Source organism: Panthera uncia, chromosome D1 (genome assembly GCF_023721935.1).
Source record: "Panthera uncia isolate 11264 chromosome D1, Puncia_PCG_1.0, whole genome shotgun sequence".
NCBI lineage: Eukaryota > Metazoa > Chordata > Mammalia > Carnivora > Felidae > Panthera > Panthera uncia.
The window spans coordinates 6,703,432-6,723,926 of NC_064808.1; the positions used below are offsets into that span (position 1 = coordinate 6,703,432).

The 20,495-nt window shown below is 60.3% G+C and overlaps 1 protein-coding gene across 2 annotated transcripts in view; it reads left to right on the plus strand.

Moving 5' to 3' along the window:
* The window catches only part of NRXN2 (neurexin 2), a 100,266-nt gene extending 80,223 nt beyond the window's left edge, over positions 1-20,043 (plus strand). For both annotated transcript variants that reach the window (XM_049643660.1, XM_049643665.1), the window contains 4 exons: positions 1,015-1,104; positions 4,480-4,805; positions 7,136-7,214; positions 18,492-20,043. In XM_049643660.1, coding sequence (XP_049499617.1) covers positions 1,015-1,104; positions 4,480-4,805; positions 7,136-7,214; positions 18,492-19,378 — 1,382 coding nt within the window. In that variant the 3' untranslated portion in view covers positions 19,379-20,043. The remainder of the gene's footprint in view (positions 1-1,014; positions 1,105-4,479; positions 4,806-7,135; positions 7,215-18,491) is intronic.
* Positions 20,044-20,495: the final 452 nt, after the last annotated feature.

The following is a 20,495-nucleotide window of genomic DNA, read 5'->3' on the forward strand; positions in this document are numbered from 1 at the left end:
TGAGGAGGGGCGGGGTTGGGAATTGGGGAAAGGAGCTAGAAGGAGAAAGGCTAGTGAGTGAGAGGGGTCAGGGGCTGGGCTGGGTCCCTAGGGCAGAAATGAAAGGGAACCTGAGCAGGTCTTGGAATGCGACTGAGATGGGGAAAGAGAGCCCGAGATGGCAGGGCTGGGTGCACCTGTAGGGAGGGGCCCAGGGCAGGCGGAGAGGGCTGCCAGGGGCTGCGAGATGGCTGTGGAGAAGGGCAGGGGGGGCGGGGGGGGCTGCTGGGTGGCGTGTCACCTGTGGTGGGTGGCGGCAGGCAGACAGGAGGGTGGGCAGGCTGACAAGGCTGCAGAGCCCGTAGGAGGCGGAGATTAAGGCGGAAGCTGGTGGGGTAGGGGGGTGGGGTGGGGCTGGCAAGAGAAGGTGCAGCGAGGAGCTGAGCACCGAAGGTACAGGGAGCCGGGATGCCTGGAGAAGCGGTTTAAACCTCACTGTTAAGTGCGAGTGCCGGGCCGCCCCCTAAATGCCGCATAAACCCCACTTAACCCATCCCTCCCCCTTCTAAACCACCCTCTAAACTCAGTAACCAGCTGGGCCACTGAGGCCCCCCCACCCCCTAACTTAAACCCGCTAAATGCCCCTCCCTGCCCCCCCCACCCCACTTCGGGATGGGGAAGGAAGGTGGGTACCACAGCCCGAACACAGATAAACCTGTTTAACCTCTGACCTTTGACCTTCCAGCTGCCTTTTCTTTCTTTCGGTCCCCTTTCCTTTTCTTCCATGTCCCTGTCTTTTTCTTTGGGTCACTCGTTGCCCCCAGGGTGGGGCCGGCTCCGGATGGGAGCCTAGGGAGGGGACACGGGAGGACGGGGGACCCAGCGTTTCTTCTCCCGCCTTGGGTGGACCTTCCCCCCCCTTTCCGTTGGATGTCGCTGCTTACTCTGAGTCTCCTGAGAAACGCGTAATTACTTTTCTAACTCCTTTGGACTTCGCCGCCTGAGAAACCTACTGTCTTTCTAAACTTTTCCAAGGAAACTTTGATAACGAGCGCCTGGCGATTGCTAGACAGAGAATCCCCTACCGGCTTGGTCGAGTAGTAGATGAGTGGCTGCTCGACAAAGGTAATTAACCAGAATTAATTAATTAATTAATTAATTAACTTTAAAAACACTATCTTAAAGGTGCAGAGCTCTCTCTTTCCCCACCGTGCCTTCCCCATCGCCCGCCCCTTAGCGAGGGACTGATTTGCCCACCGGGATGCCCCCTTCCCCTCTGGAGTCAGTAGTCTGTGTCTTTAGAGGGGTGGTTTTGGACAAGGGTGGGGTTTTTCTCAGAAGAGGGCTTCTTCCAAACCTGGCATGGGCTGGGATAATCCATGGGATTCCTGGACCATCCCGGTAGAGCAGGCTGGAACACAGATCAGATGGGGGAGGGAGGTTTCCCAAAGGGCCAGCAGCCAGGGCAGCCTGCACTGCACTTAGGAGCAGGAAGGCTCTGGGAAGCAGGAAGTGCTGATCCTAGGATCCAAAGGGAGGGTAGGAAGGCTTCACCAGGGTCCTCGAAGGATGGAAAAGAAAGAGTGAAGGCCTGCCATCCTACTGGAAAGACCCACCCAAGAGAATGGCTCCGGGGCACTGTCTCTGGAATGGGCCCACGTTGGTCCAGAAGGCCTCTTAGAAGGAGCAGAGGCGAGGGCAGGGGGCCTACTAGGAGGTAGGGGCAGGGGCAGGTGTCCCACAAGGGTTTCTGTGTGTGCCGAGCTGATGAGGAAGACAGAACAGGCTAGCTGAGAGGCCACATGTAGCGAGGCACTGCTGGGTGTGAGGGAGAAGGCCACTTGTCGCCAAGGGAAGTTGGGGCCAAGGGCAAAGCCATCCCATTCCCTTCGGAGAGGGGGCGAGCTCTGTACCTCTAAGGCTAAACTCTAGGGGGGCAGTAGAAGTGTTAAACCCCCACCTAACCAGCTGATAACTGTGCTTTTAAATGTCCACTGGGGCCTGCCCCAGCTAAAACCCCCAGATGTCACCTCCAGCCCCCCACACAGCCAGTGGGGACTAAACATGCTGATAACCAGATGTGATAAATCCGAAACAGGACAAAAAGTTAAAGGGACTGTAACAGACATCGCTAAAACCTACAGCCCCCAGCCACACTGGGTTGCTGTCTCCAGCGGGGCGAACTTTAACCCTTTGAGGAGTTCACAGCAGGCGGGGCCACAGGGGCCAAGTTCGCTAACCTATGTAGCTTCCTCTCAATCACCCACTTCCCTCTCCCAGAATCAGAGAGGCCAGGGGAGCAGCCTGGGCTGAGGCTGGGACAACTTGTGACCCCCCAGGAGGCAGAGCTGGATGGGCCCTGGTGGGTGGGGGGGGTGGGTAGGGAGCAGGGCTTGCAGATCAGGTGAGGGTGAACCCCAGCCGTCCTTTCCTAGCTGCGTGGTCACCCCTTCTCTGGAGACCTCAGTTTCCTCTCCTGGAAAGTGAAAGATGGGGCAAAACACTCTGGTATTTCCCAGAGTGTGGAAGGGGGAGCGCACCTGTTGCCTCAAGACTTCCAGAAGCACAGGGAGAGCGAGCCCACTCAGCCTACCTCCCGAGGGGTGCTGGGGAGAATGAGATGAAGTAAGGAAGCGGGAAGGTATTTGAGAACAAGATCTGGGCATTGTTGGAGGGATGCTTTTACTGTCAGCATCTGGCATGTGGTGGGTGTGCGGATAGATATTTCTCGAATGAATCAATTTCCAGTTCCAAACCAGGTCCGGTGAAGCCTAAGTCCCGTGAGATGCTTCCCAAGAAAGAGATTTGTGGCAAAATGAGCCTGGGAAGTGCTGGCTCCCTTTTCTGCCTCTTGGAGCTGCAGATGGACATTGGTCTCACAAAGGTTCTGGGAAGTCGTGTGAGAGAGAAAGAAACCTGCTGTTTCATGGTGAAGTGGTCACTTCCCAAACTGGTTTGACCACTATACACATTTCCTCTCCGTTTTCCTCCTAATTCTTATGGCGGGGAATAATCTTGGGAGGAGATAGTCCTTAAAGGGCTTCCCCGGGTCTGGTATTCTAGCTGCTACTGACTAGTTCTCAGCTTTGGTTGCCTCTGGCTCCCCCCCACCCCGCCCCCTTTGTAAGATGGTGACTCTGTCCAGGGCTGAGTAAGGTGCCAGGCAGCCAGAGGGCACCGGAGGAGGAGGAGAGGCTGAGCAGAGGGCCAGGCAGACACATCCCGCGCCCGGTCACTGGCTAGAGGCCAGACAGATGGCCGCGCGGCCCGGGGAACCCGTGTTTCCAAAGAGGGGTGTTTCACAAGTCGGACTGTCCTCAGCCCAGGTTTCGGGGGCAGGGCTTTCAGGCACCTAACTCTAAACCAGATCTTTAACGAGGCACTAACCAGAGGCTAACAAGGGCTAAGCCAGGTCTTAAACCCCCCCCCCGGCGCCAGCAGCTGAAGGTCCCGGGGGCAGGGGGCAATGTAGTGGTTCCTCTGCCCCCCGCTTCCCCCAAATAAGCAACACCAAAACCAAAGTTAAATCTAAACTTAAACATAATAAATGTCTTTTCTAAAAACCAAACCAAAGCAACAAACTCAGAGGGTTAAACCGACCCCCAGATCCACTAAAACCAAAAAGAACCGCCAAACCCCACCCAGGTGGGAATTCTGAGGTGTAACTGCTGAGCGAGGAGCGAGATTGGAGCTGGAGCGGTTTTTTGGGCTGTCAGCGAGCGAAGCAAGGTCCCTTTAACGTTTTCCACCTCTGTGCCTGAACATCCTGGCGGGGAGGAAGGCCTCTGCTCTCCAGGGCCTGGTCCCCGGGCAGTGGCTGGGCCTTGGAGGGGGGAGGAGAGAGGGGAGCCTGGCCAGAGGTCAGAGGGCTTGGTGGTGGCTGGCAGGGCAGAGTGAGGTCGCCCTCACGCACGCCGGCCCTCCTCCCACGCACCGTCCTGACCTCTGGCACCTCGGTGTCGCCTCCCACTCTGCTTTGACACGCGCTGACCACTCAGCCTGGCAGTCTCCTTCTCTGTCTCTGCCTCTTTGTCTGCTCTGTCTGCTGCTTCCGAGGGCTCCATGGCTCGGGGCTGGACACTGGGTGTGGGACGTTTGGGGGAGCAGAGGGAGAAGATGTGGATCAAATTGAGGGAAGGGAAAGAAGGGGGGGGCGATGCCCCTGGAGCAGGAGAGGAGAGGGGGATGGGAATATCAAAGGCATGAGCATGGTGGGGACAGGGGGGAGCTGGGCTCCCTTTCCCAGCCCATGTGTGCCTTGGGGACCCTCCCCCTCTGGGGTCCCCACCTGGCTGGGCTAGGGGCTGTGGCTGACAAGGACTTTCCCTTTGGTGTCTGCCCTTCCTCGTTTCTCCTACCCCCCACCCCCACCCCCTTGCTGATTTCCCTCTCCACTCCTCTTTCCTTCCCTTGGCTTCCCTCTGTTCTCCCATCCTGTTCTGATCTCTCCCCACTGCCTGTCCCTCCTCTGTCACCCCTACCAATCCCCCCGCCCACCAGGCCGCCAGCTGACCATCTTCAACAGCCAGGCTGCCATCAAGATCGGGGGCCGGGACCAGGGCCGTCCCTTCCAGGGCCAGGTGTCCGGCCTCTACTACAATGGGCTCAAGGTGCTGGCGCTGGCCGCCGAGAGCGACCCCAATGTGCGGACCGAGGGCCACCTGCGCCTGGTGGGGGAGGGGCCGTCCGTGCTGCTCAGCGCGGAGACCACGGCCACCACCCTGCTGGCCGACATGGCCACCACCATCATGGAGACCACCACCACCATGGCCACCACTACCACGCGCCGGGGCCGCTCCCCCACACTGAGGGACAGCACCACCCAGGTGAGGGCCTTTGGGCTGACGGACAAAGACTGAGACTTTGGCTGGGGGAGAGGGCCGATGCCCACGTAGCCACCGGGGCGCCCCGGAGAGGGCCTGGGGGGTCTGGCGGGATCCCGGAGGCTGCCACCTCATCCTTGTCACAGTGATGGTTCAGGTGAGGTGGGAAAGGTCTCCTTCCGCGAAGCGGCCTTTGCCCTGGTGACCAGGGATGCTGTATATGGGAGGGTGGGCACTGTTTCTAGGGACCACTCCCAGGGCCAAGGGGGAGTTTGGCACTCCAGCTAGACCAGGCAAGACCGCCCTACCCAAGAGGGAGGAAGTCTGGACTGGGGTGAGGGTGGAATGAGCCCATCTGCCTGCCCCATAACAAAGGTCATGCCCAGTGCTGTGTGGGCAGCGAGAGAGAGATGGATGGAGCCAGGACGGCATCGCTCTGGGCAGGGCACGTAGGTGACGGCCCTGGAGGGGCTAGAAGCCCAGCTGGTGGCGGCCCCGCCCCTGGAGGCTGGTGGAGGCCCGGAGCGGTGTCTCCCTGATTGCCGGTGCCCTTGCAGGGGGACCGCAAGCCCGTCCTCCGCCTGCGACCTTGAGCAGGTGCCACCACGTAGCAGGCCTCAGTGCCCTCTATGGCTGTGGGTGTGAGGGGGTGTGGGTACAGACGGTTCCCTGGTGCTTTACCCCCCACACTGCCTGCCTCGCCTGCTCAGGTGCTCTCTCTAGATCAGGTCAAGCCCAAGTGACTTGAGTCTATCTTCTCTTATACCTGGAGGGGGTGGTACCTGGGGGTGAGGCTGTGCTGGGGCAGGACAGGCCCGGCTTTGCTGGTGCCAAAAGCCAACGGAGCACGTGTGACTCATAGAGGCAACTTGGGGGCCTGGCTGAGTTTTCTAGCTCTTGCCATCAATGACTGTCGGCCCAGGGAGGGATCACACCTGGCATGGTAGACCGTATTTAATCACCCTGTCCCCGCAGCCCGAGCCACCACTGTCCCTCATTGCCCGTGGCTGTCGGGCCTCTGTGCCTGGAGAGAGCGCTGTCCTCCCCGGGGCGAGGGAGAGGTGGGGGGGGGGGGGGCGCGGCCAGGGGGCCGCGCCCCGAGTCCCCCGCCAGCCTGCCTTCAGCGTCTGTAAATGAGGGCCAGACTCGATGAGCACTAAATCCCCTCCTCCCTCCCAGTCCGTGTGTAGGGGGGCCTGGCACTGGCTGACGGCCTCATCCGGGCACGAGCGAGAAGTCTGCACCCCCTTCCCCTCTGCCTTTGCTGCCAAGAGAAGCTGGGGGACCCGAATGCCAGACCTCGCCCCAGGGAGCGGGGAGCCCCGGGAGAAAGGCCTGGCCCTACCCAAGATTGGGCAGTGACAGTGCCCGGCGCCCATGGGCAAGAGAGGCCCACCAGTCTCAGTGGGAGGGAGATGGGCAGGCCATCCAGGTGGAAGAGAGGTGGGGGGGCCCTAGGGGCCACAGCTGTGCTGGAGAAGCCCCCGCAGGATGGACTGGTGCTGAGGGGCCAGGGTGCAAAAGGAAAATCAGCGATCTGAAGATGAGGGGGTGGGGGGAGGGGCAGGGTGGAGAAGAGGCACCCCTCCCCACCCCAGACTCCTCCCACCCTTGGCCTTCAGCAGCCTTCTCCCCACATCCCGCAGTCTCCTGGGCTCCCTTCCCGCCTGGACTCTGGGTTTCCCCGCTTGGGTCTCCTCCCCAGCGCACCCTGAGCGCACTCCCCTCCCCGCCCCTTACATTTCGCTCATCTTGGGGATTCTCTTTCTCTGCAATCAGGAGGAGAGAAAATGCTGACAAAGTCGTCTCCAGTTGTCATGGCAACCACAGCCCTAATTACTGTGTGCAGCCTGGTTCCGGGCTCTGGGAAGGGGACTGGGAGAGAGATGGGGGTGGGGGGGGGGTAGTGAGGGTGGAGCCAAGAACCACCCCCCCCACCCCCCCACCCTAGGCCCTGCTCCCCGTCTCTGCCTGTGCTGGCCTCCGGCAGCCCCCACGCCTTACCTCCCCCCTGCCCCGGGCCCCCTTGCCCCAGCCCTGCACCCCCAGGTCCAACGTCCAGCCTCCCTGGCTTCCTAGAAATAAAAGACACATGTGCTGGCTCACCGACCCCCAGGAGCCGGGCAGCTGCTGCAGGGCGGGTGCTGTCCAGCCTCGCTCTGCACATCCGGGGGAAGGGAGGCCCTCGGCCATCCAGCCACGGGCCAAGGTGTGTGTCTTAGCGCCCAGGACCCGTCTCCTGTGTGGTCTCACTCAAGAGGTGGCTTTGGGACCTGTTGACCCACCCGCGAACCTTCTTCTCCCCCCCGCCCCACCCTTCCTCTCGCCCCCAGAACACAGATGACCTCTTGGTGGCCTCTGCTGAGTGTCCGAGTGACGACGAGGACCTGGAGGAGTGTGAACCCAGTACTGGTGAGTGCCTTTCCCCCCTCCCCTGCCCCGGGCCCGGGTGACGCTGATGGGAGGGGGGCGACTGTCCCTGCCACCTGGCCCAAGCCCACAGGGCCTGCTGCCAGGCCTTCACTTGCCCTGATAGCTTCCTCTGCCTTCCTGCCATTCCCCTCCAGGTCCCTCCAATTGTCCCTCTGGCAAGGCCGTTTCTGGCCTTTTGGTACCCCAGCCCTCCGAGTTAGTGAGGTCCTTAGCTTGGGATCCTGGGGTTGAGGGCCAAGGAATGCTGGGAGGGAAAGAGGGGGACTTTTCCCCGAGATGAATAACTACAGCTCCCATGAGTCTTTATGGGGTGCGAGCTGGGGGTGGGGTAGGAGGGGGAGCGCAGGCCTAGGAACTACAACTCCCATCAGCTCTTGAGTCCAGAACTACAACTCCCATCAGCTCTTGGGTCCAGAACTGCAACTCCCATCAGTCCCTGAGGCCTGATTTTCCCTGGGTCAGTAGTAGAGGAGACCTCTGCTGGATCCAGAACCCTCCTCATTCCCAGTCTCAGGGAGGTGGCCAGACACTCTGCCAGGCCGAGCTGGGGCAGTTATACCACACGGCAGCTCTGTGCCAGGCAGTGAGTGGGCTGGGGTGAGGCGGGGTAGGAGATGTGCCCCTAGCCAGACACGTGACCCCTGAGGAGCTTGGGACCTGAGGTCTGGTCTAGATTTCTAGAGGGGCAGTTGCTCTAACAGGAGAGCAGGTGCTGGGAGGAAAGGCTTCCCGGGGGTGGCATTCCAGGCCTCTGCTGGATCCTTCCAGCTGGAGAGCTGGGCTCGGCCCCAGTGAGAGACCAGGTTGGCAAAGCAAGGGTGGGCCTCGAGTGCCAACTGAGAAGTGCGGGGTATGGAGTGGCATAGTGGGTGCGAGGGCTGCTCAGCTGAGCAGATTGGGGGTGGCTGAGAGGAGCCAGGGGGAGGGAGGGCCTGAGGAGCTGAGGTCCTGGTGCTTACGCCTGGCAGCGGGAACGGAGGAAGGACTGAATGTGGCCAGATTTCCCAGGAAGGGATCGTGGGATCCGGTGGTGGCCTGGATGAGCTTGTGGGAACCTCATCCCTTGCTTGGGTTTCCAGAAACTTCTGGTTACCTTGCAGTGGGTAGCACCTGGGCTCTGGAGGTTGGGGCAGATGCCTGCGGGGTTGGCGACCGTGATGGGGTCAGGGGAGGGGGGCAGTCTCACTGGGGCATAGCTTGTGAATCCAGCCTGGCGGGGGGGGCGGTCTGCCAGTCCCAGAGGAGACGCTCAAGCTGAGGGTAGGCTGCAACCATGGAAGGAGTGTGGGGAGAGCAAGAAACACCACGGAGCCTTGGGGCAGAGGCTCAGGTTCCAGAGACCAATGGCAGGGGGAGAGCCGGGGCACAGGCCCCCAGACCCCACAGGCCAGAGCTGAAGAGCGTTGTTTGGTGGTCCGGGGCCCTGAGGCGCGTGGGGGAGCTGCAGGCTGTTGGGCTGCAAAGGCCTCCCCATCCACAGCCGAGAGCTGGTGCTTTCTGGAACAGACGCCGTCCACTGCGGGGAGGCCCCTCTGCTGGTGGGGGGGGGCGCCATCTGGCTGCATCCCACTAGGCGATCTCAGCTCAGGGACGCACCTTCATGCTCTGCCGTTGCTTTGGGAGGTTCTGGGCATCTGGCAGCTTCCACGCAGCACTCTCCCCCTCAACCCTGCTTTACCTCCTCTACCCAGTCAGTTACTGGGGTTTCCCGTATACGGAAGCAGCTCCCCTAGCCCGCACCTGCCGAAAGGGGCCGTGATGATCAGCTCCACGAGAGCCCTGGGATAGGACTCCGGGGACACAGGGCTGTGTGGGTCTTGAGAAAAGGGCACTTGGCCCCATCACATGTGTTTGCACGCATGTGCTCACTCTGGGGGGTGGGGGGGAGGGACTGTGGGATGAGAGGAGGGGTCTGCTCTCCCTGGACCCCGTGGAGAGGAGTGTGGGGCCACACGGCCACCGCGCAGGGACAGGCAGTGCATACTGGGCCACACCGGGGGGGGGCCACACACTCCCCGAGGTTCGAACTTTCCAGCCGCCACCTGGAGTCTTGTCAGGGGCCTGGATGTGACGGAGGCTGAGTCGCTGAGTGCGTGCACCGGTTGGCCGAGCTCCCTTAGGCTGTGTTGGGACGAGGGAGTAAAGGGGAGCTGAGGTAGGCAGGTCGGCCGCCCTCCCTGGATCAGAGGGCCAAGCCCCTGAGGGGAGGGTGGAGGGTAGAGGAGGACTAGAAGCCGGGGGGGGGGGGGGGGGGTTAGGGAGAGGCTGGTGGACAGCCTGGCACCGGGCTTTGAAAATAAGGGCAGAGCGTACGCGTAAGCCTCCAGAGGAGACCGACAGAAGCCAGAGGTTCTCCCCCAGGTGTGCGTGGCACGTGTGTGTATTTCCATACGCACACCCGTCCCATATGCTTCAGGTTGGAGTTTTATCCTGATGGGAGGCCAGGCAAAGACCAAGATGACTCCAGAGCCCCTCAGGCTGATCTAGACCATGCCACCCGCCCCATCTACCGAGAAAGGGGACTCCAGCCAGAGGCCCTCTTGTGCCCCGGGTGCAGGGAGGCTGTTCTCTAGCACAGGGCCGGGCCTCCTTGGGCTCCGAGGTCAGTGTTAGAGGAGGAGGCAGCCTGGCTAGAGACAGTGGCTACCCAGGGACCGACCCCAGGGACCCCAGGCCGTTGGCATCCCTCCCACCTGCCAGATCCTCCTCCCTGGGTCCAGATGTCAAGCCTGGGATCATCCCCACTCGCTTTCCACCCTTCCTCTCCGCTCGGGCCCCTTCCCAGACCCCAGGCCCCACTCCTCCTTCCCGTAGCTCGGTGAGATCATCGTCCAACATGGTTATTTCACGTGAGGTTGGCAAGCCAGTCAAAGAAGGGTATGGATTGATGGGCACCGTGTTTTCATTCTTTTGAGAGGGAGTGCCTTCAGCGGGGGCGTGCTCTGCATCGTGGGGAATGTGGCCCACCACCCCTCGCTGTCTTCGCCAGCCTGACCCGCACATTAGGGTATGGTGCCCTGTGGGGATTTGAGTTTGCACCCCTTGAGGCACCCAGGAAGGGCGCACACGGACTCAGATCCACAGCGGCACACGTTTACATGCGTGCACACGTGTCTGACCAGGGGCGCACGCACGTACATCCGTGCACATACACTTAGGGATCTACCGGCAAGCTCACGCACACCCACTTGCACAGGTGTGAATACGTTCAAACCTGGACGGTCACAGGCCGTTCGCGCCTCAGACCAAAGGAGGCGCACACACGCTTAGATCTAAAGAGACACGTGTCGTCCGTAACACGCAGACACACGGCTACCGAGACCCACAGAAGCACAAACCCATACAGCCGCGTGTCACGGCTCCACCCAAGTCCACACTCACGTTCGGGCCTCCCGTGTCCTGCCAGTAAGTTCGCACAAACCCATACAGGTGCCTGGTCTTACAGAGACGCATGCGTATTCAGAGCGTGTTCAGCAAGTTCGCTTTCCCATCCGTGCGCTTGGGGCTCCCAAAACACCCACCTAGGCTTGGGCTCCCGGGTGCCACGCCACAGAGCCACGCCCGTGTGCACGCAGAAGGCACCTATGTGCTGAGACCCGCACGTGGGCACGTTCTCAGAGGTAGGCTGTGTGCACCCAGACCCAGGGGTCCACACACGTTCACACGGTTGTTTACGCCCGCACCTGCAGCCCTCCCATTGCCCCGTGAGAGGGGACCCTCAGAGCTCCGCCTTAGCTCAGACAGAGGCTCATGCTTACATTCATACCCACGTGTTCAGAGGCACGCGCACACACGCGCACACACTCGGAGACACGTACATTCAGATTCACCCATGCTTGGAGACATACACATGGTCGGACCCTTCAGGGCATACACACTCGTACGGAGTCCTGCAGTGGTGTTTACACGCGCATGCACACACACACACACACACACACACACGTCTACACTGGCCCGCACGGGCACCCACGGATACCGATGCCCTTACTCGTATGCTCAGATGTCCACATGAGCTGCTCACAGATGGGCTCGTATCCTCGGGCCGCACATACGTGTTCAGACCCAATAAAACGCATGCCTCTGAGTTCACACACAGGTGAGCACATGCCGCTGTTCAGACCCCCGAGGGCACACACATGCGCGAGCACTCAGATTCATGTAAGCCTCCCACGTGGCTCAGACCCACAGAGCCAGCTCGTGCGCTTACCCCGTGTGGGCACGACCCTTCGGAGGCTTTGCGCCCATGCATACGTACGGGAGACCCTCAGAGGCCGGATCCCACAGACGCGGGCGCGCCCGCTCAGACCCACACATCTAGCTCAGAATTCACAGAAGCACAAATGAGCTCACATTCCAGAGTTTCTTAAGATAACACCAGTTGCCATGATAGATCACCTCCACAGCACCTGTGGTTTAATACCCAGAAATTTATTTCTCCTCTACAAGCCCTCGCCCAGGGCCTGGCCTTCCGTCTGGAAGCCACACGGTCCCCACCAGGTGAGGTCCCGAGTTGCGGAAGGTGACCCACGGTGGGGTCACGCGCGGGTGGGTTCTACGGGCCAGGGTGGAGAGGGGCGCTCGTTGCTTGCGCCGATTCTGCCCGCGGCCATCCGGAGCTCAGTCTCCTGGCCCCGGCTCAGCTTCCAGGAAGGCTGGGAGGTACGGCCTTGCCGTGCCCCCGGGGAGGAAGCAGAAACAGATGCGGTGAGCAGACCAGCTAGCGATTTCTGTGTCCAGTGTGGGCCTCTGGGTCACCAACAGTCCATTTCACTCTTCCTCACACCCGCGGAGCACGCCTCCCCCCCCCCCCCCCCCGCCCCAAGGGAGACACCCTGAAGCCTCACCCCCTCAGGGATGTCACCGCAAAGGGGAGGGTGTCTGGGAGATGGCGGCCCGCTTGGCTGGGTCCAGACTTGCTCCTGGGTGTCCACATGTGGTCTGGATCCCCGTGAACTAAAAGGGTAATCGATCTCACGGACCACACAGCTCAGCCCCGCCCCGAATCCAGTGGGCCAGAGTCAGCCATCACAGTAAAACCTGTCATGCAAAAAAAGAGAAGAGTGGAAACCCCCCCAAGACCCCTAGTTCTAAGCCTTGAGGAAATCCAGCCCCCCCTGCAGTGGGTGAGACTCCACCCCTGCGGTGGGGAACTTTCTTCCTTAACCCCGTCCTCTACTGTCTTCGAGAAACTCCCTCTCCTTGGTTTGTGGCCCTGGTGCTGCCTCTGTGAAGGGCCTCCCAGTTCTTATCCTCCATGGCCTCCTCGGAAGTGGGTGTTGGGAAAACGTCCTCCTTGGGGACTCGGCCCACTTCCTGCCCCTGCATATTTGGGGGCCCAGAGGTGGTTTCTCAGGCTCCAGCAGTCAAAGCGGCTGCCCTCAGAGTTCTTTCCCAGACACACTTGCGAAGCCCGTTTATTTCCGTGTTGCTCTGATCATGGGATCAGAGCCCGTCTCTTCATTTAGCGATGACGCTTCTGAAGGCCTTCGAAACAGCAGGTGGGGAGGCCACACCCTCCATCTGATCTGTGAGGCGAGGCCGAGGCCTCCTCGTGCAGGTAGACGTCTCACGGGGTCATTGTCCCTCACAGCCATCTTTGGTCTCTCTCGCGATTTGTAGTTTGGAAGCATCGGCTCTCTGGACGCTTGGCAAGCCCCGCGTTTCCGGGCTGTCTCTGTTGCCTTCGTCTCTGCTTGCAAAGCCCCCACTCACTCTTGCCTAACTCAGTCTTCTTATGATGCATTACCGAAAGCCGAAAGGAAAAGGCGGCATCGTCACCCCAACTTTCCTGGCACGTTCCCTTGGGGCCTCAGCCTCCGCCGGCGCACGCTCTGCCCCGTAGGGCATCACAAGCAGAGGCTGGAACCCAATGTCCCGCATCGTACGCTGCTTCATCTTTCCAGCCCTTTCCCTGGCTTGTTACCTGAAGCCCACGGGTTTTGGGGGCACACAGGTCTGGTTCGGCATCCGTACTTGTGAAGGCAACATGTGTTTCTGTAACAGATAACCCCCAGATCTCAGTGGTTTCTTCCAGGGAAGCATCTCACTCGAGTGAAAGCCCACCAGGGGGCTTCCCCATCAGCAGGTGGCTCCGCCCCAAGGGGCGCTTTGGGAATCCAGCCTCCTTCCATCCCTGTAGCTCCTCCGTACTCAGCAGGCAGTTTGCGAGGTCCCTGGAAGGAGGGAAAAGGGCACGCACCCGCACCCGCACCCGCACCCGGGAGACTCATGGGCGGCTACTAGCAGCCGCCCCTGCTCAGTCATACGGCCACACCTACTTGTAAGGGGTGCTGGGAAATGTAGTCTTGCAGCCCAGGAGAAGGAGCCCATGAGTTTGGGGAAAGAGGCATTCACAGAGGCCTGCCTCCCACGCTGGGACCCACGGGGGCATGCTCACGGGCTCGCGGTGGGGCATTCACGCATGCGCACAGGAGTTCAGACCCAGGCTCAGAAGCGGGTGGACCCAGGCACAGCCAGGGGCTCGCTTACACGCACACGTCTGTGCACATTCCCTGACGCTCATGTGCTCAGATCCGTTGAGGTTCGTGTGCACACGATGCCCAGGTGCACAGGAACAGACTCTGAGGGGTGCGTTCCTGCACACACACACACACACACACACACACACACACACGATACGGCATCCGCTCTGACCTTGAATCCGCCTTGACGCTTGCCATTGGCTGCGCTGGTGTTTCCGAGTGGGGCGGGGCGCCATCTTCCAGGTCACTGCACGCAGTTGGGCACAGGTTGTTTTCTACTGGAACAGGTGAGTAAGGGCTGAAATCTAGCCAGCGCTCTCTGCTCACCAAGCTGCGTGCCCTGGTCCCTGGAGCAGGGCTGTGACCTCCAGGAAGCCAGAGTACCTTTTTCTAATTGTGTAAAGAGAAGCTATTCCCCAAGTCGTGTGCGTGCAGGTCTGTGGCCACACTGAGGGGCTGCCTTTTTGCGGACCCACACGAAACGCCCTGTGGGCTAGTGGCTTTCTTGCCGTCACAGCCTGGGCAGGCACCCCGCGCTGGCGGACGGGGCCTCAGCCAGCCGATTGCTCAGTCTGTGACACCCAACCTCAGTGCTAGGTGCTCTTTTGGGAGTAGGCACGTCCTGCTGGGGTGGGAATGGGGTTCTTGGGTACATTTCCGGTCAGGAGTCGCTGTGCCCTGAAGGCAGAAAGGGCTCAGCTTGCTGGTCTCCTTGGCCAGAATGGAATTCTCTCTAGTAAGTGGGACTGACAGGTCCTGGCATTCAACTTAGGAGTTGGGTGGGGGGTGGGGGGGCTTCTGTGATCCGTGCTCCTGTGAGTATTTTTCCCAAGTGCTGTAGCAGCCTGAGGTGGGGGAGGGGCGGGAAGCTGCCTAGGGTCCTTCTCAGACTCCCGGGAGCACCCCATCCCAATGTACAGCCTTGTAGAGCTGGACCCGGGATCCCAGGCACCCCAAATCTTCCTCAAACGCCCAGTGGGAAGGGGAGCCCCTGGTTGGACTTTCACAGTGAGGAGTCTCTGAGGGGTCCTCCCTTCCTCCAGAGCCTGCTAACTCCTCGCCAGGACAAGCTTGCTGGACCCTGGACCAGTGAACGACCCCAGGGAAACCCAGTGCCCTATGTTACATGCGGCTTGCCTGCCACAGAGCCAGTTCGGCTTTGATCGAATGTGGGGGAAGGAAGACAGCGCAGGGTCTTGACAGCGTGTTATCTTGTGGGGACAGCAGGAGCTGTGGGGTGAGGAGACGGAGGCTGGGGTGCAGGGCCATGAGAAGGGGGCACCGAGGGGCAGTTGTGGTGGTGTGGAGGATGTCGGTGAGGGTGGGACACCCTCAGGAGACGCTGTCAAAGCCTTGGACAGAGAAGGGCCCAAGGAAAGCTCCCAGAGAAGCTGGGGACACAGGGACGGGGCTGAGACCCAGATATGGAGGCCAGGACACAGCTGGGGTTGAAGGGCAGGGGCGAGAGTCAAGGTGACCAGGCCTGGGAGGGCTCTGGAGCCTGGGAGACGCTGCACAGGGGGAACTGTACAGGCCGAACTCAGCAGTGCTGCTCTGTGTGGGTCAGGGGAGGAAGGGTGTTCAAAACCCAGTTGTTCTGGCCCGTGAGGGGCTCCCACCCCATCCCCAGATACCTAGCCTGGCCGGGCCCAGAGGAAATGCCTGGTGAGTATTCCTCCCCTTCCCTTGGTCAAAATACGATGAGCCCCCGCACCAGGCCCAGTGCTGGGTGCTAGGCCTTGAACCTTCCCTAGCAGTGAGCCCAAACCAGAGGCCTTCTTGGGAGAGGAGGTATTTGGCCGGACTCGAAGCACGAGTGAAATATTAGCAGGGGCGAGGTGTTCTGAACGGAAGGCAAAGGTCAGGAAGAGGGCCGGTGGTGTGGCCCAGCAGGGAGAGGAACTGTGCCGTGACGGGACACAGGCTGCCAGCCTCCACCTAAGAGCTGGGAGCTGAATGTGCCCTTTACCCAGGGACCAGGGTGCTGGGCCATCCATGGTGGGTCCAGGGCTCAGGAGGGGATGGGGAGATCAATTATTCATCCATAGGCAGGAGGTCCACAAGAGCCAGACCTTGGCCTCACCCTGGGCCTGGAGCCCAACGCCCTAATTTTATAGATGAGGAAGCTGAGGCCCAGAGCGTGACAGAATTTTGTCCGTGGTCACACAGTAATTAATGACAGAACAGGTCTGTGGCCTCCCAGGTTAACAAGCCAAGAGTCAAACAGATTACTGCAGGCATGGGGAGGATGAATCAGGCCTTTCCAGGCTCCTTGTGAGAACTTGACCCTTCCCTGGTCTCTGAGAGCCACAGAAAGGACTGGAGAGTCCATTTGTTCACCTTGCCTGATGCAGACACCGAGTGACCTTGGGAAGTCCTCCCCACCCCGGGCCTCAGCATCCTCTTCCATAAAAAGCTAACTTTGGACGGTCCCAGCTCCACAGAACATGCTTGTCTGCTTTGGGCTCAGTTTTTCAGTGTGGCTGAGCCCCTGGAGGGCCAGGTGCCCTGGGGCTTCACAATGTGGGGTGCAGGTGAGCCCTGGCCCCGGGGGAGATGGGAGCCTGGTGGGAGGAGCAGCCTGGGGAGCTAGGCAAGGCTACGAGTTCAATGGCAAGATCTTGGCTGTGGCAGGCTAGGGGGGCCAAGGACAGCTCTGGCAAGATCTTGGCTGTGGCAGGCTAGGGTGGCCAAGGACAGCTCTGCCAGATTTTGTCGGAGCTTGGGATCGGAAGGATCAACAGACACAGAGGCTTAGGGAGCAGGAGCAGGAGAGCAGGCTTAGGGGCAGGGAGCAGGAGAAGAGACGCCAAGATGTGGCAGTGACACATGGCCGGGCGTGGCTGCAGTGGGGCAGGCAGGGCCTGGGAGTGGAGCCCCGGGGGTGCTTCCTCTGGAGGGGATAGGGGGCTTAGGGCCCGATCTGTGAAAACCACGCCCTGCAGAGACCAGGGAGAAGCACTCAGATGGGGGCAGGGCTTGGGTGTAGGACGAGCTAGAGAGGAAATCTCCAGCCCCAACCGGGCCCAGAGGTGTCCCTCTAAGAGGAGAGAGCCCTCCCAGACCTAGACCTAGACCTAGAGCCTCCTAGACCTAGATTCCAGCTGGATCTACCCCACACCAGTGGGATGCAGTATTTGCCAGAGGGGCAGTGGGCTGATGAGGGTTGTCAAGTTGTTGACCCCGGGTCTGATGGGAATTGCAGTCTGTGCCCCACCCCTCCCCCGGCTCCAAGGGCTAATGGGAGTTGTAGTTCTCACCCTTTGGGGCTGATGGGAATTGCAGTTTATGCCCAGGGTACCACAGTTAATAGACCTAAGGGAGAAAGGGAGGAGACCTAATCACCACCCCCCAACCTTCCCGACTAGTCCCCCCCCCCCACCCCGGGCCCTATGTTAGCAAGTGCTTCCTTCCCAGATGGCTGTGTATGTATTTTCTTTTCTTTTTTTGCTTTCTTCTTCTTTCCGTTGTTTTATTATTGTTTTAAGAATAATAAGAGGGCCAGAGGCAGTCAAGCCCTGGTCAGGTCCTGGCGGCCCATGGGGGTTCTGGGGAGGGGGAGGGGGGAAGCCAGTGGGGGTCAGAGGTGGAGGGTGAAGAAAGAGGAAGTTGGGGAATTAGGGTTAGCGCAGGAGTCGTGTGTTCCTGTCCACCTCCCTCCCTCCCTCCGTCCCTCCTTCCCCCCCCCCCCCCCCCGCCGCCTTCCCACCTCCCTGCCTCCACAGGGCTTCTCACACCCTCTCCCAGAGTCCTATGGGACAAGACCCTCCTCCAGCCTGTCCCCTCCTTGCCCCACTCTTTCTCGTGGACTTTGTCACCTCCCACCTCAGTTTTCTCTTCTTCCCATGGCCAGCCTGCAATTAACCTTCAAAGCTGCTTCCCATGACCATCCCCCCCCCTCAAGTCCTCTCACCCATGTATCCATTCCTCCATAGCTGCCAGTACCTCCCTTTCCCCCAAGCCCTCCTTCCCACTGCTCCCTCCTTCCTCCCATGCTGTCACCAAGTGGTGGTAACAGTTTCCCCAAGCCAGCCTGCACCGTGCAGATCTTAGGTTTGTGTTTAACGAGGGGGAGAGGGCACAAGTGAGGGAGGCGAGAGAGCGTACAGGAGGAAGCAAGATGTCCAGAGGGAGAGAAGAGCGAGGGAGGGAGATACCAAACAGATAGACAGAAAACGTTGTACGGAAAAGTTGTTTTTTCTTATTTTTTCCGGGAGAACCCGCTTACACAGCTCTGTTTGTAATTTTTTTCTTCATGCTAAAATCACACGGCCTATTTGTTGATGTAAGTTGCCTGAATTCCGTGGTATGCTATCTTCTTTTTTAAAAAACAAAAGAAAAAAAAAAAACAAAAGCAAAAAAAGAGAAAAATCTAGAAAAAAAAAAACCCTAAAAGATATTGTTGTTAGGTTTGTTTAAATGCTGCTCTTGTTATCTGTTTTTAAGCCTTAAACCAGTAGAGTTTTTTTTTTTTCCGTTTCTTTTCGATTTCCTTTCCTTTCTGTTCCTTTTGGTTTCTTAAGACAAACAAAAGACCAAAACCCAGTGAGCCGCAGAGCCCGTGCGTGGGGTGCCCAGGGCATCCGAGCCGCTGCCCGCTTAAAGCGCAGCGCGCCGGCAGGCTGGCGGGCGGGCCCAGCCCGCTCTAGTCTCCGCCAAAGCCAATTGGAACCGATTTGGGTGTGTGAGGCTGTTGTTTCTCTCTCTGTGCCAGCCGCCTGCGCCCTGGGCCCTCGCTGACACCCTCTCTTCTCTCTTCTCTCTCTTGTTCTAGGAGGAGAGTTAATATTGCCCATTATCACGGAGGACTCCTTAGACCCCCCTCCCGTGGCCACCCGATCCCCCTTCGTGCCCCCACCCCCCACCTTCTATCCCTTCCTCACGGGCGTGGGCGCCACCCAAGACACCTTGCCCCCACCCGCGGCCCGCCGCCCGCCCGCCGGGGGCCCGTGCCAGGCCGAGCAGGACGACAGCGACTGCGAAGAGCCCATCGAGGCCTCGGGCTTTGCGTCCGGGGAGGTCTTTGACTCCAGCCTCCCCCCCACGGACGACGAGGACTTTTACACCACCTTTCCCCTGGTCACGGACCGCACCACCCTCCTCTCACCCCGCAAACCCGCTCCCCGGCCCCACCTCAGGACAGATGGGGCCACGGGCGCCCCCGGGGTGCTGCTGGCCCCCTCCGCCCCGGCCCCCAACCTGCCCGCGGGCAAAATGAACCACCGAGACCCGCTGCAGCCCTTGCTGGAGAACCCGCCCCTGGGGCCTGGGGCCCCCACGTCCTTCGAGCCGCGGAGGCCCCCGCCCCTGCGCCCGGGCGTGACCTCCGCCCCCGGCTTCCCCCATCTGCCCACAGCCAACCCCACGGGGCCCGGGGAGCGGGGCCCGCCCGGCGCGGTGGAGGTGATCCGGGAGTCCAGCAGCACCACGGGCATGGTGGTGGGCATCGTGGCGGCCGCGGCGCTCTGTATCCTCATCCTCCTCTACGCCATGTACAAGTACCGCAACCGCGACGAGGGCTCCTACCAGGTGGACCAGAGCCGGAACTACATCAGTAACTCGGCCCAGAGCAATGGGGCAGTGGTCAAAGAGAAGGCCCCGGCCGCTCCCAAGACGCCCAGCAAGGCCAAGAAGAACAAAGACAAGGAGTACTACGTGTGAGCCCCGGCACCGCGCCCCACTGCCAGCTGCCCCTCCCGGGACCGCCCCGGGAGGCGGGTGCGGCCCTCTCCCTGCCGGGGGCTCTGGGGACCCGCTCCCTGGCTGCCTCAGACTTCTCTCACGAAGAGGAAACGCAAAAAAAAAAAAAAAAAAAAAAAAAAAAAAAAAAAAAAAAAAAAAAAAGGAAAAAAAAAGCAAGAAAAGAAAAAGAGGGAAGAAAGAAAGAAGGAAAAAAGAAAAACAGAAAAGGAAACCCCGTGCTCGTCCCCTTCCTCCTGCCGTCGGGTGCGGCGGCACCGTCAGTCCCGGGGGCTGTCTGTCCCTCTCAGCCCTGCGCCTGCCGGGCAGGGCATGTGCTCACAGCCCTGGGTTGATTTATTTTTTTAAGGGGGGGGGTAGTTTTATTTTGGTGGGGTTGGGCGGGAAGGAAGGCTGGGGGTTTTGTAAAGTGTCCACTCCTCGTCCTGTTTAATTTCCCGCAATTTTTCTTCTGCCCTCTGTCCCTCCTGCCTTCCTTCTCCTCCCAAGCCCTCCGGCCCCCATCCCAGGCTTGCTGTGTCTCTCTGTCCCCACCCTCCCTCTCTCCACTTCTTTTCTCGTGTGTCTGGTTTCTCCCTTCCTTTCCTACCCTTGGGTTTCCAGAGTCGGTGGGAGAAGGGCGGGCGGGTGGGCCGAGGGGCCCAGCGTGGGGGGGCGGGGCGGGGCGGGGCAGTGGGAGTTGCCCCGAGCGCCCCGACTCCGCCCACCAGGAGGAGGCGCTTGCCTGGTGCCGCCCAGGGAAGGGGCTCGGGCCGCCGAAGGCCTGTTCTGTTGTGTGCCGCCGGGCGACGTGCATTGATGGGGAAGCTGCTGGAGGAGCAGGGGTGGGGGGCGGGTGGGAGGGGAAAGGCAAATGCAGATATATATTAAAGACAAATAATCTAGGTACCGCGAGCAGCAGCCTGTGGCACCCGTGGGGCGCGGGCACCAGGGAAGAGAGAGAGCGAGGCATCGCCCGCTGACTGCTGGGGTCACTTCTCTGCCCACGGGCTCCCTGCTCCCCCAGTTTTTTTTTCTCTCTTTGTTAACAAATGTGTCTGAGTCTTGGAAAACACCCCAACCCCGGAAATGTGTGGGA